Raw genomic sequence first — 16,186 nt, 5'->3', positions numbered from 1 at the left:
AGGTTAGGGTGAATACATAGAAAAATAGGTAAGGAAACTAAATAAATAGACATCTTTTAACTCTGGGACAAAAGCAGAAACTCAGGACAGATAGGAAAGGCATCGCATAATTACAGATGAAATGCACATCAAAACGTTCTTGTGTTTATTACTCAGTCTGTCCAGTTCTCAGTTTTTCCAGTCGTATTTTCATGCGGCTTCAGCTTCTCAAAGTCTTCATAGACAGTAGCTGCCTACCAAATAGGGACAGTAATCTTTGGTACTGAATTGGCACATCTGACCTCTTCGTCATCCTTTCTCTCTTTTCAGCTATGAATGAAAACTTCAGCGGGCGCTACCATGGGTCCTCGCCCTTAGAACTGCGACTTGTTCTTTTGGGGAACCTTGGATGTGGAAAGACATCATCAGCAGACACTATCCTCGGCCAGCTGGCCCCCATCTCACCCATTGCCTCCAGGAGCTGCCAGCTGCGACAGGGCTTCTCTGAGGGCAGGAATGTGACTCTGGTGGAGGCGCCGAGATGGTACTGGAACGGCGGCAAGATGGAGGACAGTGTCAGGAAGGAGACAGAGCGAGCAATGAATCTAGCAGCACCAGGTCCACATGGTATTTTGCTGCTGGTGCCAGTTAGCCAGTTCACAGAGGTTGGTTTTAGTCTTTGTATGTTTTTTTGTTTTTGTTTTTCTTTTAATTTCATCCCTTGTAATCACTGATGACATCTGGAAGTGGAGGAAAATAACTCTTCGGAATGAAGTCATTTTAAAAGTCACATTCTTGTGTTTCCTAATATGTATTCATCCATGTTTCCTTTTGAAGATGAAAGGGTCTGATCAAACGACAATGAACAAAATATAGCCAATATATAATATGAATAATTTCTATCACAGTGTCAAGGTAAATTTCTTTCACGGTGGCAGTGCACTTATCAATTAATATACTGATAATGAATTTTTCTCTTCTTCTCCCTCTTTCCCTGGTGTTCCTAGATGGAGAGTTGTGTGCCTGCAATGCTGGAGGAGGTGTTTGGGGAGGAGTCACTGGATCACACCCTGGTGCTGCTTACCTGTGGGGACTACTTGATGGGGAGAACAGTGGAGGTATTTGAGATGTACACCTGGCCTCTTTCTAGCCATCTTTATTTAAACTTTTGTATACACTTTGGTACCATGCAATATTTGAAAAAGTAGGGCAGAAATTTGCCTTTTAGTGAATCTTGCTGCTGGGTCAGTGCACTACAAGTAAAACACGTTACTTGCCCCTTTTTTGTCAGTGTGCTATCATACCCGATTTTAACCGTTGATTTTTATGGGGATGCAATTCATACTGACTGCAGCTTCTCCTTCAAACATCCTTGCAGCATTTCCTCACCATTCATTGTATCAAATTTGGACTAATCAGCCGCTGGTTTTAGAAGCAGGAGAGAGGCAAACCATTGCAAGTTTAAATTCACACAAACCAAACTTTCCCACAGGAATACCTGCAGAAAGAACACCCAGGGCTGAGGCAGATAATCGAGCGCTGTGGGGGGAGGTGCCATGTCATCAATAATCGTCAGCGACAGGACAGGGAGCAGGTCCGTGAGCTGCTGGAGAAGGTAAGACAGAAAAAGAACGACTTACAGAATAGCTTCAATATTGAATTTGCATTGCTAATGACATATCTGTTTTCATAATGAGTATCAATAGTCATCTCACAATTTTGTCAGTTTTTTTGTGTACTTAAAAACACTTGGAATGGGGTAATGAGGTACAGTGGATTTTTAGATTTTGTCGAACGTTTTTAGGCAATTCAGTTTTATTGCATGCTGCATGTGTTGGAGTCGTTATAATTGTTTTTGTATGAGCATGCTGTAGTTTTCCCAGCAACACCCATACAATCACACCCAGCCAGGGTGCCCTGTCAGGACTGGCCCCTCGTCAGGACCGGTTTGGGTATCAGTGTTCTGGTTAATAATATTGTAACTTTGACTGACATGGGTATTCCTCCCACAATGCAGGAATTATAAAATGTGACATTTCAATTGTATACAGTCTGTCAGTTATTTTTTGTTTTTTATGTAACAGGTGGACAATATGGTGCAGCAAAATGGGGTATACCACATGAAAACAGTCCAGGAGAGAGAGCTGGAGAAACGAGTGAAAGAGAGAAAAAAAGAACTTCTGGAAAGTTACAGAGCTCAAAAGGAAGAAAGAAGAGAGACGGTCGCATCAACGCGCATCACGAACACAGAAACACAGAGGAGTATTGATAGAGGAGGGGAGTACAGCATCGCCTTGGAGAGGAGAAGGAGACAAGAGAGGGATGAGATGGACGGAAGAGTGGGTGTAAGTCAAGGGCTTCATTCAACTCCAGTACCAGAGCGAAAGTCATATTCTGAGCTGGACGATGACAGGCAGGTGAAGAGGACACCCAGTTTCAAACTGAATGCAGGTAAATGCCAATGGATCCCACTTTTGTTCCATATCACAATATCATAAAAAAAAAGCAGAAAATCTGTAGGACTCACATTTACTCGTTTTCCTCTGTAGATGGAGCTATGCTCTCACAAATGTCTGAGGTTAAATCAACTCCAAAAATGACCACTACTTGTAAGTCACAGGACCTGACTGTCTCATATTATAACACTTGAAAGTTTGCTTATATGAAGTTTAAAAATAATTACCATTTTTCCATATTAAACTCTTGATTTCACCTGATTGTTTTCAGTTCATAACAGAATCAACAGCTTAGAAGAGAGTTTTCCTGAGGCGTTTCCTACTGCTTCTCCTCCTTCGCCTGTCTTCTCCCCCTCCCCCTCCTCCCCAACCTTGCCTGCCTCTCCTTCCTCACTCCCCTTATCCTCCTCCCCCTCCTCATCAGCCTTTGCTACTTCTCCCATCACATTCCCCTCATCCTCCTCATCCTCCTCATCCTCCTCATCCTCCTCATCCTCCTCGTCCTCTCCGGAGCTGCGTCTGGTGCTGCTTGGGCGATCTGGAGCAGGGAAGAGTGCAGCTGGCAACAACATCCTGGGGCGGGAGGAGTTTAAGTCGCACCCGGACAGCCTCATAGCCATCACTCAGGATTGTGAGAAAAAGAAAGCACTGGTTGAAGGAAGAAGGGTTAGTGTTTTAAAAGGTTACTGAGATGTCATTTGCCCTTTTTTTTTCCATTTTCCTTTCACTGATTCCACCATGTGCCAAAACCCCAAAAATCTAATCTTTGACGCCCTCTTCTTGTTTTGTGTGATAAAACAATAGAATCTGGCAGGTTTCCCATCTTTTGACTTTGTTTTTATAGTGCTGCATGTGTCTCCTCTCTCACCTGCAGGTGGCAGTGGTGGATACCCCAGACTGGTTCTATTCAGAGCATACTCCAGATGAGGTGCGAGCTCAGATCTCCTCCTGTGTTGCTTTGTCCAGTCCTGGTCCCCACGCCTTCCTCCTGTGCGTCCCCTTAGACCAGCCTGCAAAGACTGAGCTCCAGGCACTCAGGGCCCTCGAAACTGTGTTTGGCCCAGAAGCAGTCCAGAAACACACTCTGGTCCTCTTTACCTACGCAGATCGACTGAGGGCAAGTGGGAAGGCAGGAAACAAGAGCGTGGAGGCATACATTGCCAGTCAGGGGGGGGATTTGTTAAACCTGGTTGAGAAATGTCGGGACAGGTTTCATGTTATGGAGAATGGAGAAGGTGGGAGGGAGAGGGGGAATGTGGCGGAGCTGCTAGAGAAGGTGGAGCAGACAGTGAAGGAGGCTGGAGGACAGTGTTATTCTTGTCCTGCTTTTCAGGAGGCAGAGAACCGAGTGAGGCAGAAACAGGTAGAGATAGCAAGGGAGAAAAGAGGCAAAAAGCTAGAGCAAGAAAAACTAGGAGACAATGGACAACTAAGCTCTGAGAGGCTTGTATTCTATCCCTACATGCAGCCTGTGGCTGAGATGGAAGAGGAAGTGAGAGAAGATGAGATTGAGAAAACGAGGGATGAGGCAGAGATGAGTGTAAGAACCATGAATATCGAGAGCCTTCCTCCTGTTACGCTTTCGAGCTTGTCCCCGTCACTCCTTAATTCCATTTTGGAGAAAATGGAGTCTAGTGCAAAAATGTTACCCAAACTGTTGGCAGATAGCTCTGTGTGGGTCAGTGAGGGAGCAAAGAAGGTGAAAAGTAGTCCAGTGTGGGGGACAGTTGGCAGCGGAGCACAAAACGTCCAGAAGATGGTGGTTGATAGTTCCGTGTGGGGGAAGGTGGGAGCTAGTGCCGGACATGTGTCCAAACTAGTAGGAGATAGAGTGCCCAAGGTGGTGGCGGATGGTTCTGCATGGGTGGGATCTGGAGCAAAAGCAGCATCAGCAAGTCCCATGTGGGAAAAAGTTGGTTCAGGGGCCAAACTAATGGCAGAAAGATCCATGCATGTCGGGGCTGGGATCGGAGCCGGGGCAAAGAATTTGGCGCAGAGTCCTATGTGGGGAAAAGTCGGATCTGGGGCCAAAACTGGAGCTAAACTGGTGGCTGACAGTTATATGCGAGTTGGAGCTGGAATCGGTGCCAGTGCAAAGAAGGTGGCACAGAGTCCGGTGTGGGAGAAGGTGGGTTCTGGGGCCAAAGCAGGGGCCAAAATGGTGTCTGAGAGCTCAGTGTGGGAGAAAATGGGGACTACTGCTAATCAGGTGCCCAAGGTAGTCATCGGGGGTGCGTTGCTGGGTCTCCTGCTTGGTGTGTTTTTGGGGGGTGTCATTGGCGGAGCTGCCGGTGCAGCAGCTGGATCGGTGTTAACTGAAGTGGGCAGACGAAAACTCAGCAACAGAAACATGTTAGAAAAGACAGATGAAGCTGCAAAAAAAGTGGAGAGAACCGTGAACGACAGTGTGGACTCAATGGTAAAACAAGGAGTGAAAGTACTGAAAACTGAATGAACAACTGAATGGAGCATGCTTATAAAGGTAGATAACAAATGTAAAAACATGACTTTTGCAGTGAGTTAGTACCATCAGAATATGTAATTCAAAAACAGTGCCAAATCTTTTTTGACTCTTATTTTGAAAACTTGGTGATCTTAGAAAAAGACACTTTTCTGTGAGCCTTTCTTTGTTTCTTTCTTTCTTCACAGAAATGCAGAAAAGGGTTCTTTGAAAATACTAATATCAAATTGGATAAACTATTTTAGAAACAAGCCGTTGAGGTGATTCTAATCATTCAGTTTTATCCCAGTATTCTCATTAGTTTCATTCCACTAGTTAATGGAGGAGGATGTTTGTGACTTTTTAAAAAGGGTGAATATCACCTACACTAAATAAAGCTGATATTTGGGCCGTCCTAGCAATATATATATGAAAATAAATTTCTAGATTTTGGCAAAAACGAACTCGTATTAACTTGGCTACATAGGTTTGCTAGGGCACATGAAAAGTATTTAGTTGCTTATAAACAGTTTTTAAGGTGTGTCAAATTCTCTAAGAAAAAAGTAATGCAATTCTTAATTTTGCCAAGTCTTTAACCGGCAATGTATTATTTCCCACCCATCACTAAGTGTATACAGTAAAGTTTTATAAGTCTTTCAGCAAGTTATATGATACGCATGCTGTACCGTACATCAGTCACTCAGCACTTTCACGTAATAGTTTAATCTTCCTCAATACTTAATTAAAAAAACATTCATTATGAAATTATTGCTCTTATGTCTGTATTGAGTGTTGTTGTTTTCAAACTTTAAACCAAGAGGTCTCAAGAATGTTGTTGCAAGTATGATCTGTTTTACAAAAACTTAATATTGTTATTATATATTAAAATATTCTCACTCTACAATGACTAGTTTTGTTTCCTCACTGTCGGCAAGCTAAAGTGGCATGAAGACCAAGAACCTTCTAGCATTACCACTCCTCACGAGATGTGCAGGTTTAGTCTGTTCGTGACTGGCAAAATACAGCTACTGGCATTTCTGTGTGCATGTGGGTGTAACTCTGATGGCAAGAGGGGCACAACAGAGGGTTGGAAGAGACGGGGTGGAGGCAAGGCCATTATCTCTAAGTTCCAGCCTGGCGAGCATCAGCCTGCTCAGCCTCCTGTATCAGAAGAAAGTGAGAAGGTTAACACCCCCCCACTAACGTAAAGTTCCATTTTGACCAATATTGTACATCACTGCAATATTTAATATAAAATACTCTAGATCCACAAAACAAAACAAAACAAACAAACAAACAAAAAACAACGTATGAGAAAAACTCCTATTTTCCTCTAAACAGGCTGAGCAGATGAATTTAGACAAAATGTGATGTTTTGTTGATTTTAATGACCTAATTTAAAGAGATTACAATAAGGGTTAAAAAGTGAGTGTCGGCAACAGGATTCACTTCAGAAGTAAGAAGGAGTTCCTAGCATTTTCACACTGAATAAACACCTTACAGTTTATATCAGAAAGCAGCTGCCTGCTGCATCCAAAAACTACCCTGTGAGAGGGATGGGAGTGAACCAAAATGGTAAATGTGAGCTGAAATTCACTATAAAGCTCTGTAAACTGAGAAGAGCTGCAGATTCAGGTGATAATTCTCTGTAGGTGGCCACAATGTTTTTATATTGTCATTTGATAGATTGTAAAAATATAGATTATAGTGGCTTTAGTGAAGGCTCAGGTCCATCAAGAGACTCAGTAAGCCATAACAGTGAGTCGGTATGCACAGTACAAGGACCCTGGAACTGGCTCATGTAACTGGAATGTGGCCGTTTTTAATGTTGTCAGTTACACCTTTGTTTTTTCTGCTGTGACTGGCAAAAAATGTCTGCTGTGAAAAAAAAAAAAAAGTATTGGTTTAGCCTGTAATACACATGACACTGGCCTTTTATGAGAGTTTGTCAATCGTGTCGCTACAAAAAACTGGCAAAAACTTTAAAGTGTACAGTTGCAGAACACTGCAGTACTCCTTTAATTTGTGTGACCCCTGCATCCGTCTGTAATCCTCTCTGTGGTTTCAGAGCAAAGCAGGGAGGGGACACACCAGTCTGGCACAGCAGAGCGGGCAGAAGCAGCCGTAGCAATGTTGTGAAAGCCACTCTTCCTGTTGTGTGGTCCCGAAACCGGGTGTATAGGGGTTCCCAGAGCATCCTGGTGGCTGTTTTCTCTTTCTGTTTTTCGGCACTCCCTTCTTCCATGCAGCAGTTGGCACCCCACATGTCCAAAAACCCATTAAACATAGACACAGACACACACACACACACACACACACACACACACACACACACACGCATACATACGACGCCACCACCCCTCTTCCAGGAAACTCGTTGGCCGTCAATGAGACAGCACTAACTGTAGGCGTTTCCTGGCCACTTGATAGAGCCAAGCTTGCAGGCAAAGAGACACCAGCACCATCGCACAGCTGCAATTGTACCCCCCAACTTTTCACTTATACAATCCCCCACCATGCCGAAGCCCAGCTCTAACCGCATCCAACATCCACCCTGACCACCCTGACCTTCCTCACACATAACCACACACCTACAAATGTTGCTGTTACATCAGTCTTTTGCTAATGCTTTACTTCATCCACTTGGTCACTTGCACACACACATACAGTATGCACAAACACATCAAAAACATGTACAATACATGTGCAACATTCCTCCTCAAATCCGCTGCCTGGGAAAACGCCAACAGTTCATGTGATGACCGTTAAGGCAACAGTTTTTCTTTTTCTTTCTTCCAGGGCTGGGATTGTCACAGTAATGTCAGCGGACGGTTTGATCCAACTTCAGGGTGTCACACCACCCACTATTTTTATTTTCCCTTGTTAAAAGTACCGTTATCAATCAGTCATCCTGGTGGAAAGCACAAACAAACAACATGGAGTTTGGCTTTGGCTATCCAGCCCATATAATATGTGGTGACAAATTTGTTGCATTGGGTTATGAACATATGGGCACATGACTTATGTTAAAAATGAATATTCAAAAGTTAAGTTAAAAGAGTTACATTCCCATCCAAGTTCCATCCCTATCATAATCCTAATCTAATAGCACTGCATTTTTATAACTGACATCATCTCACACTGAAATTACTACTTACTAACACTTTGAGGATACATAAATGTTCCCCCGAACTGAAAGCAGCAAAACATTTGGAAGTGTTGAGAAATCGTGCTGACAAAGAGCAGTCTTTGGAGCGCAATAAGAGGATGTCAAATAAGGAACAGCAAACTAAAACACACTTTATTTCTGTCTGGTACAAGTGTGTCACAATGTCAGGGTGGGACCATCGGCCCTGTTTCTCTGACAGTAAGACAGCAGGAAAATTAAAAACTGCAACTTCGATCCGTGAGTGCATGTTGTGCATTTCTCTACAGGCACAATCGAATAGGTGGCACTCGTAGTTACCATAACTGTAGTGGGGAAATCCTGATTATTTACATGTGAACTTCTTAGGCTGCATTTAGTCCGACTTTTTCAAATCAGACTTTTAACCGTCTTGTGAGAGATTTTACATTTCTGTGGGACTACAGAGGGGTAATTCAAGATCCTGAATTTCTTGGCAGAGAAAGGATTATTAGATTTTACTTATTAAAACATGTTAACGCACAGCTACATAAATCCAGCCTGAGGCAATCTAATTAGATTTCCAGGATGCTGTTTTGCATAATTCATTCATGTTATGGATTTAAATGGTTTGACACTGACGTGTAATGTTTAACAAAAGAACAAAAGGAACAAAGGAAAGAAGCCTGCCCAGAGCATATTTCAGTATTTTACTAAAACACAGAGCCTCACACTCAATGTTTGCACACCACTGAAAAAAACAGACAGTAAAAACTACAAAATATCATCAGAAATCCATCTCCTACTTATTCAGACTACTTGGGAGTTGATCTTCAAGCACTGTGTGACTGAAGAGAGAACCACAATGGCCCCTGACACACTTTGAGACGATTGTGTATCCTGTCTCGTCTTGTCCGTCAGTGTGACATTTAACTTATTTAACTCAGCACATATCTTTTTTTGCTTCTCTTTGGTGTCACCGTTCATCATTTGTTGCTGCCACCATCCTTATCTGACCCTTGACCTTTCCCAGAATGCCTTCGGTCACCAAAGAGTTCTTAGCCCCAAAGCTTTCCTCACTATCGGTGTCACCATAGCAACTGGACGTTGCTGGGGAATTAGCCAGGGCGATGACTGAGTCAGTTGAGTCTCTGTCTCTGTGGACCGCCACCATGGCGGCTGAAGATGGCAGGGCAGCGTGGGACTGAAAAAGAGGGTTCAGTTTATTACCGTCCAACCCTGATGCGGTACCCTCATCCTCAGCCTCATCCTCGGCTGAGTCCCTGCTCTTGTCCTGGGCCTGGTCATTGAGCAGAGTGACCAAGAAGTTGATGTACTTCACAGCCAGACGAAGGATTTCATTCTTGCTGAGCTTCTTGTCAGGCGGGTGTGTGGGAATGAGTTTTCTGAGCTCAGAGAAAGCTCCGTTCACGTTCTGCTGTCGCCAGCGCTCACGGCTGTTGGTGAAGACACGGCGAGCGAGTTTCTGAGGGGGGCCTGTTGGACACACATAAACACTGCGTATGTGTTCGCGGCCTTAATGGATAAATTAATGTACATTTTATATTTTTCTTAGTGTCAGTAAATCCCAGTAAAACACCAAAACCAACAATGCATTGATCCAACAGAACGAACAAGTAGCCAAAGCCTGATGGCCTGATTTCTCTGTGCAATAGAAATCTATCAATTTTCCAAAAATATTGAAAACACATCAATGAGCCACACCGGCGCATTAGTTTCCATTACTACCATGAACATGTAAACTGTAGTTTAAATGTGAGTCAGTCCCACAGACTGTAAACTGAGTCCTGCTGTAAATACTCAGTAGAGTACCAAATGTGTATTTATCCACCAGTGAACCTAAACCTCCAACACATGTGCTTTTTACGCCTGTTTGAGCAATGATTGCTAAAATCTACAGTTGCCAGCTGTTTTAGGGAATTATTTAGTATGTATTTGAGATCCATTTTTAAAGATTTACATCTGCAGCAGAAACCAGTAGGCTTGGGTAGAAGTAGACGAGTATTGAGAGATGATCTAACACATTGTTGGTGTTTTTTTCACAGGATTTGATGACAATGAGAAAAATGCAGAATATCGCCAACCTTATCCTTTAAATACCTTAAATATTAAACTTCATTTTCCATGCTGTGGGCAGCAAATTCCACCAACAAACTCTGAAAAAATGCAACCATTTATCTACAGTAACTGTGGCTATACTGATATCAATGTGTGATTTTGTAGTTTGATGCAGAGAAACTCACATTCATTGATCTCCACCTCAAAGTGTGACGAGGGTCGTCTCTTGATCCGACTGTTGTTGATGACACCATAGTTTCCTCCTGAGGGACCCAGGTAAGAACTAGAGGTAAAAATACAGCAAAATGTGTGAAAATGTGACATTTACGTAACTGGATGCACAATCAACCTGAAAAATAAAATGCAGCTAAATATAAAAACAGTGTAGGTCGTTCTGGCATCTCTTGTCTTAAATAACACCAAATAGAGGGAAATCTTAGAGAATGGATGGAGAAAGCAAGAAGATGGTGGAAGCTATTAACTGAGGTGCGATTATGTTGGTGGCGTTGATAGAGTGTGCATGCTGTTTTTTAGCCCAGTCTCATTAAACCTGGGTACTAGCTGATTCTTCTTCAGGGGGATGAAATACATCAATGCTTCCTGCTACAAACAAACCAGAGAGAAGTGTGGAGGGAATCTTATTCCCAGACCTCCATGACAGATAGAGAAGCCATAGATGTAACCGCAGTGGAGAAAAAAAAAGTAATTTTTATTTAACATAGATGATCTGGTCTGTTACAGAAAGAAACCTTGTGGATAATCCTTTTTGGAGTAGAGAATAGATGAACAGTAGGAGGACTTTGGCGAATGCTTTTCTTCATGAGTGTAAAACATCAGTTGCCAATTCTTCAAGCCCAAAATGAGCTTTAAGAGTTCTGGTCTGTTGGCTTTTGTCAGTTCAACGGCTAAATTTAGCTGCAATTAAAACTGGGTGTAGAGTTTCAAAAGTGATATAGGTTGATAAGTTTTTGATACTAGATGCAAACAAAAAAATTAAATAATGCAACTTCGTCCTCAGTAACCAAGGGTTCTGATGAACAAATTTAACGTGAGAAATGTGAGGTCCCTACATAACAGCACACATCCTGCTGTCAATTTCACATAACCGTGCAGCGCAGCCGCTATTAATCACAATGGGAAGTCATGAAATCCCAGCAGTTGAAGTTTCATATGAAACAGAAACTTGGCATTGTGACCAACGAAGAGGCATCATAATTACTATTAACAACTCAGGAAGCCATATTGCAGTAAATGCTATAGTTTAGTGTCACACATCTGTTTGTAAAAAAAAAAAAAAAGGAGGTGCATGAGTCTGTGGCATTTGATTGTCTTATTTTATATACTGCATGATGTTCTGTAGGGAGCTGAAGTCATATAAAGATGTTACATAATTCAGACACAGGTTCAAATGCAATATCCAGCATTATTTGACAGGTCATGAACAAGGTTACTTAATACACTGTCAGCTCATAACATCTGGATATTGGATAACACCATCAGTATTGTCTGCTAACGTTGTGGTTCGTAACCTTGGGGTCAGAACCCCTCCTTGGTGTCACAAGATAAACCTGAGGTGTTGCAAGTGTGATGAAAACATACAATTATGTTGATCGTTTTCTGACTTTTCACCAATCACTGTTTCTCTTTCTTGTGGAATAGATAGCAAATCTGTAGGCATCCAGAAATTATTCAGATGAAACAATCTGAGAAGGGAAAATCAATCTGCTCACCCTCTGATATGCAATGTTTGACAAGCGGTATAAACAGTATAAGTATAAACTGAGGTCATAAGGAAAAAACGCTGGGAAACAATGGCAAAATAGATGAATGCAAAAAGGGCAAATCTCACCTGGTGAAGAAGGGGTGACCAGGCAGGAACTGCTGAGACAACAGGGGCCCTGGGGAGGGAGCTGAAGGGCCTCCTGGACCTCCAGAAGTTCCGGGGCCTCCAGGGCTTGCCACAGGCAAACATTTCAGCTGGCTGCGGCGAATGTCCCCATGAGGCCCATGTAGCAGGCTGGGAATTGGATGGAGGGCAGTCAAAGGGGTGTTGGGGAGCGGCAGCGGGGGCTTGCTGTGACCGAGACTGATGACTGGAATGTGGGGAGGAAGAGGAGAGGATGATGAGGATGTGGGGAGAGATGATGTGGAGGTTGGAGGTGGGACAGGACACGGTGAGGTCTTGGCTGGTGCTGGGAGGAGCGGAGGGGGAGAGGAGAGAGTCGGGGACCTGTTGGCAGAAGCAGCAGGGGCCGCGGTGGTCATTGGTCCTCCTTGCTTCTCCTCCTGCTCTTGCTTGGTCTCCATGAAATTGGGCTCAGGTGAAGCAGCTTTATCTGCGTGGTAATTGGTTAACACCGTCGTTGTGGTGACGGAGGACGGAATCAAGTCAGCGGTGGGGACATCCGTGTGCCCTGTCTTGGTAGCAGGATGCTGGCTGCTGATAGCGTCTGAGGATGCTAAAGTGCGGTTCTGGGGGGGACTGTGCTTATCCACGGACGCACAGATTGGGGAGGAGGCAGAGGAAGCGGAGGAAGAGGGGCGAGGTAGGTCAGGGGGTGAGGCAGGTGGGCCGGTGGGGTTCAGCTTTTCCATCATGGTGGTGAAGTCTCTGGGGGAATCCCAAGCTCTTGTTCCTCTCAGCTTCCCAGCGTTTGTGCCGTGAGTGTGTTTCAGAGTGTCTTGTCCCTGTGGTGTCTTTACATGTGTATGAGAGTAACGAACATGTTCATGTGTACCACCTGCAGCTAGTCCTACAGAACCCTTTAAAACTCTCCTAGCCAAGTCTATGTGTCTTTTCCAAAAAGGCAACTGATAACCCTTTATTTCCTCTTCCTTTGTTCCACTTTCCTGCAGATTTTGCAATATTTTTCTGCTCTACCTCACTAAAAATGTAGATTTTCCTTCCAACTCGAAATCCATCAGGTGCTCTTATTGTTGTTTGGGTCAGCATGTGAGTTTTTAATCTGTCAATCCAGATTATATGTGCCTTGGATGGAGCTACAGCTACACTCTGATCCAGCCTTATTACCCGTCATTCCTACCTACGCTGGCTGCCGTCTGATTGTCACTGTATCTGGAGAGTGAGTAAACGTGAGTCCGTTCCAGTGAAACTAATTGTTTTTCATTTTTGTGAGCTGTAATCATGAATGAAGGGCTACTTCTGTGGTATTGTCTCTAGGTGCAGCATGGAGCATGTTTTCGTGGTCTGATTTGAACTGAATGTTTGTATTTTTCTTACAGTACATCCTGAGTAGCAGATTCTACCTTGAATGAGTCTCCAGTGGCTTCTCTTAATGAGTCTGTCTGTCCATATGTCTGTCTGTATGTATTTTGAGGATGTGAGTCAAAATCCTTTTTAGCATTCAAAATGTCCCAGACCACTGACGATCGGATGGATATCAAAGAGTCTGTTGAACAAAAGAAATTTTTTTTAAAAAGGCACTCAGGATATATATATATATATATATACATATATGTATATATTTTTAATTTGTTGTATATTTAGTAAAGGCAATAAGATGTGAAAATGTGCTAAAAGGTCAAAATGTGCACAGAAACACCACAAGAGTTTGTACTAAAATGTAACGAGTAGTTGTTGTCGGGGGAATCCTCAGTGGAAGTTGTTCTACAGTTTAAATCTAAATTCAGTCCATGGAAATGTACAGATTCAGCTCATACTGCAGTTCTGATGGCATGTTAAAATGCTGGACATCAAGTGGACTTGCTGTTGTACTTCTACATTTGTCTGTACTCTGCACTGCAAGGCATAAAACTCTTATGATTCCTCAGGTTATGCGATCACAGTTGTTCCTGTTTTGTCTTTTCTAGTGGTCGAGACTTTATTTTTTGACAGTTCCGTTTTTCACAGTGATGTGTAGAGGCATTCGTAGGTTTATGTAAAATCGATTTTGCGGCAGTTTTACATTTACTAAAATATCTTAGTTAAAAGAACCTTTAGAGCAACTAACAGAGTTATAGAGGGATATTTAAAATGTTTCAGTGTTAAATATTGAGCACTACAGGGTTATTTGCGCCGAAAGAATACGTTTTTAACCATTTCGCTGGGGTAGTTAAGAAACAAAATAGTTACAACTACCCATATATTTTGGTGTAGTATCGATGATATAGCTCAATGCATTTTCAAGTCAAGCCTGCATCCTTGGGCAGTTTAACTTGCACATTTCTTCACAACAAGCTGTCTAATAGTTTGTATCATTTACTCAAATTAAACATTTTTGATAAATTTGATAAACCTTTCTGCTGCCAATATATAAGTAAAAGTATTCTTCCTTAATTATTAATAATTAGTTATTTAATTAGACCAGATTTTATATTTGTCCAATATTTGTCTTTTCTTTTTTTTGAATACATGTATTTGTTATTGTGTCATTATGTAAAATATATTGTATATTTACTGCAAAGAGTAGACTGTCTCTTAAAAATATAATACATTTTTTTGCAGAACAGTGTGTGAGTTAATAAATGGCCATCCATCTAATCAGTGTACATGATTTTATTTTAATTTCTATCTTCATCTATTTACCACTAAATCACCAAAGTTTTTATTATCAACAGATTTATATACATGGCTAGAATATTTTAACAAATTTACTTTATATGACATATGGCACCTATGACAGAAACCTCTATCAAATGTTTATTATTATGATTTAAACGAATTGTTTCAAACCTCTCATGTACTAAAACATGAGTTATGCAAAATAAAATAAAAAGTTAAGTAACCTTGGGTACTCACAGATACATTATGACATCCAGCGTGGCTCATCTGTTTGTCATACAAAATCCGTCAGAGTCAGAGTGATCTGTGAACGCACATGTTGTATCTCCTCAGTGTTTAATGTCCTCCTCTTCCTCCTCCTCCTCCTCCTCCTTCAGGTCGCTCACACTCCACTGCAGCCTGTCACTGTCTGTCTGTCAGTCTCTGAGGTCAGAACTGGAGCCAAAGTGTCTGACACGACTCAGAATAACTCCTCATACTCAGATGAGTCCCTCTGAAAATTAATGATGAGAAATAAAAAATAATACAAGTCCCAGATATTCACAAAGAAATGAAGACAGACTGAGACGGGAAGACAGTCCCACCGTACATATTTGTTTTTTGTTGTGAAGTTGCTCCTTTGAACGCAGACACACTCAAAGCATGGAGATGGATGGTGCGGGTTTCTTCCATCCCTCCTGTCCATATGTCATTCTCACCTCTGTCACTCTCTCTCTCCCTCTTTTTCTGTCCTGTCTATCTCTCACTCTCTTCGCCAGGAGGACACAATGCTCTAGGTGGTTGCCAGTCGGAGAGCTCTGGTACTGGCAAATGTGAGGTGGGAGAGAGAGAGAGAGGGAGAGAGGGAGAGAGAGGGAACCATGTCGCAAGGAGAGTTTTCCGCTCTCTGCTGGACAAGAGGATGTGCTAGTACAATATGGTGGCTGCTGATAAGAGCCTGAAAAGCTGCCTGTGGCCTGTAGATAAGAAACCTCCACCACCCCTCCTCCTCCCACTCCACCAGCAATACCAGCACACACACACACACACTTTTCATAACACACCACTAACTCACACGCACGAGCAGGCTTATGCCTTCATGCATGTACGCACACACACGACACAAGACCGGTCAGTCCCTCTCTTTGAAGGGACCTGAACGGATTCCAAGAAAATATCCGCAACTGCACTTATATCACAATATAATAAACGGACAATGATGTACTGTACACACGTGCTTATGCTCATCTGTACACGCGTGCATACACGCACACATACAGCGAATGTGCACATATAGACAATGCCACAAGTAAGACAATTACTGGGGGAATCACCTAGTGTAACATCTTTGTTTAAAAATTTCTGCTGTTAAAGTTTGATTTTATTTGTTGATTAAAAGTGGAAAAGTCCCCGATGATATGTATTTGTAGCAGAATTGCATAAAGACACAAATATATTTTATTCACCAGATTTGGGACAAATTGATGTGACGAGCAGAGAGTGCCTGAATCGAGCTTTTCTTTTATTGAAGCTGATTGTCTCACCTGGTTCTTACCCCATTTAGTCAATTAACTGATCTGAAATCTGATGATTTGATATTTTGCTTT

At 42.5% G+C, this 16,186-nt stretch overlaps 2 protein-coding genes across 4 annotated transcripts; one reads left to right on the top strand and one right to left on the bottom strand.

Annotated features, from left to right (window-relative positions):
* Positions 1–311: 311 nt before the first annotated feature.
* On the top strand, positions 312–5,773 carry LOC120800682. Its single transcript, XM_040146954.1, has 8 exons — positions 312–644; positions 987–1,097; positions 1,472–1,594; positions 2,064–2,430; positions 2,529–2,588; positions 2,707–2,858; positions 2,949–3,101; positions 3,310–5,773. The coding sequence occupies exons 1-8, from the start codon at positions 312–314 to the stop codon at positions 4,888–4,890; spliced, it is 2,880 nt and encodes a 959-aa protein (XP_040002888.1). The 3' UTR covers positions 4,891–5,773.
* Positions 5,774–7,207: 1,434 nt separating this feature from the next.
* lyl1 (LYL1 basic helix-loop-helix family member) lies at positions 7,208–15,514 on the bottom strand. Of its 3 annotated transcripts, none has more exons than XM_040145956.1 (5): positions 15,190–15,514; positions 14,838–15,093; positions 11,928–13,488; positions 10,264–10,361; positions 7,208–9,496 (listed from the first exon to the last, which is right to left on the bottom strand). In XM_040145956.1, the coding sequence occupies exons 3-5, from the start codon at positions 12,674–12,676 to the stop codon at positions 8,976–8,978; spliced, it is 1,368 nt and encodes a 455-aa protein (XP_040001890.1). In that variant the 5' UTR covers positions 12,677–13,488; positions 14,838–15,093; positions 15,190–15,514; the 3' UTR covers positions 7,208–8,975. The 3 variants fall into 3 exon arrangements, with proteins under 3 accessions (XP_040001890.1, XP_040001891.1, XP_040001889.1); XM_040145957.1 differs by having other exon boundaries at positions 15,299–15,514; XM_040145955.1 differs by having other exon boundaries at positions 14,838–15,514.
* Between the last annotated feature and the right edge of the window lie 672 nt (positions 15,515–16,186).

The sequence above is a fragment of the Xiphias gladius genome, chromosome 15 (assembly GCF_016859285.1).
Source record: "Xiphias gladius isolate SHS-SW01 ecotype Sanya breed wild chromosome 15, ASM1685928v1, whole genome shotgun sequence".
In the NCBI taxonomy this organism is placed as follows: Eukaryota; Metazoa; Chordata; class Actinopteri; order Istiophoriformes; family Xiphiidae; genus Xiphias; species Xiphias gladius.
This window is presented reverse-complemented; position numbering and strand designations above follow the sequence as displayed.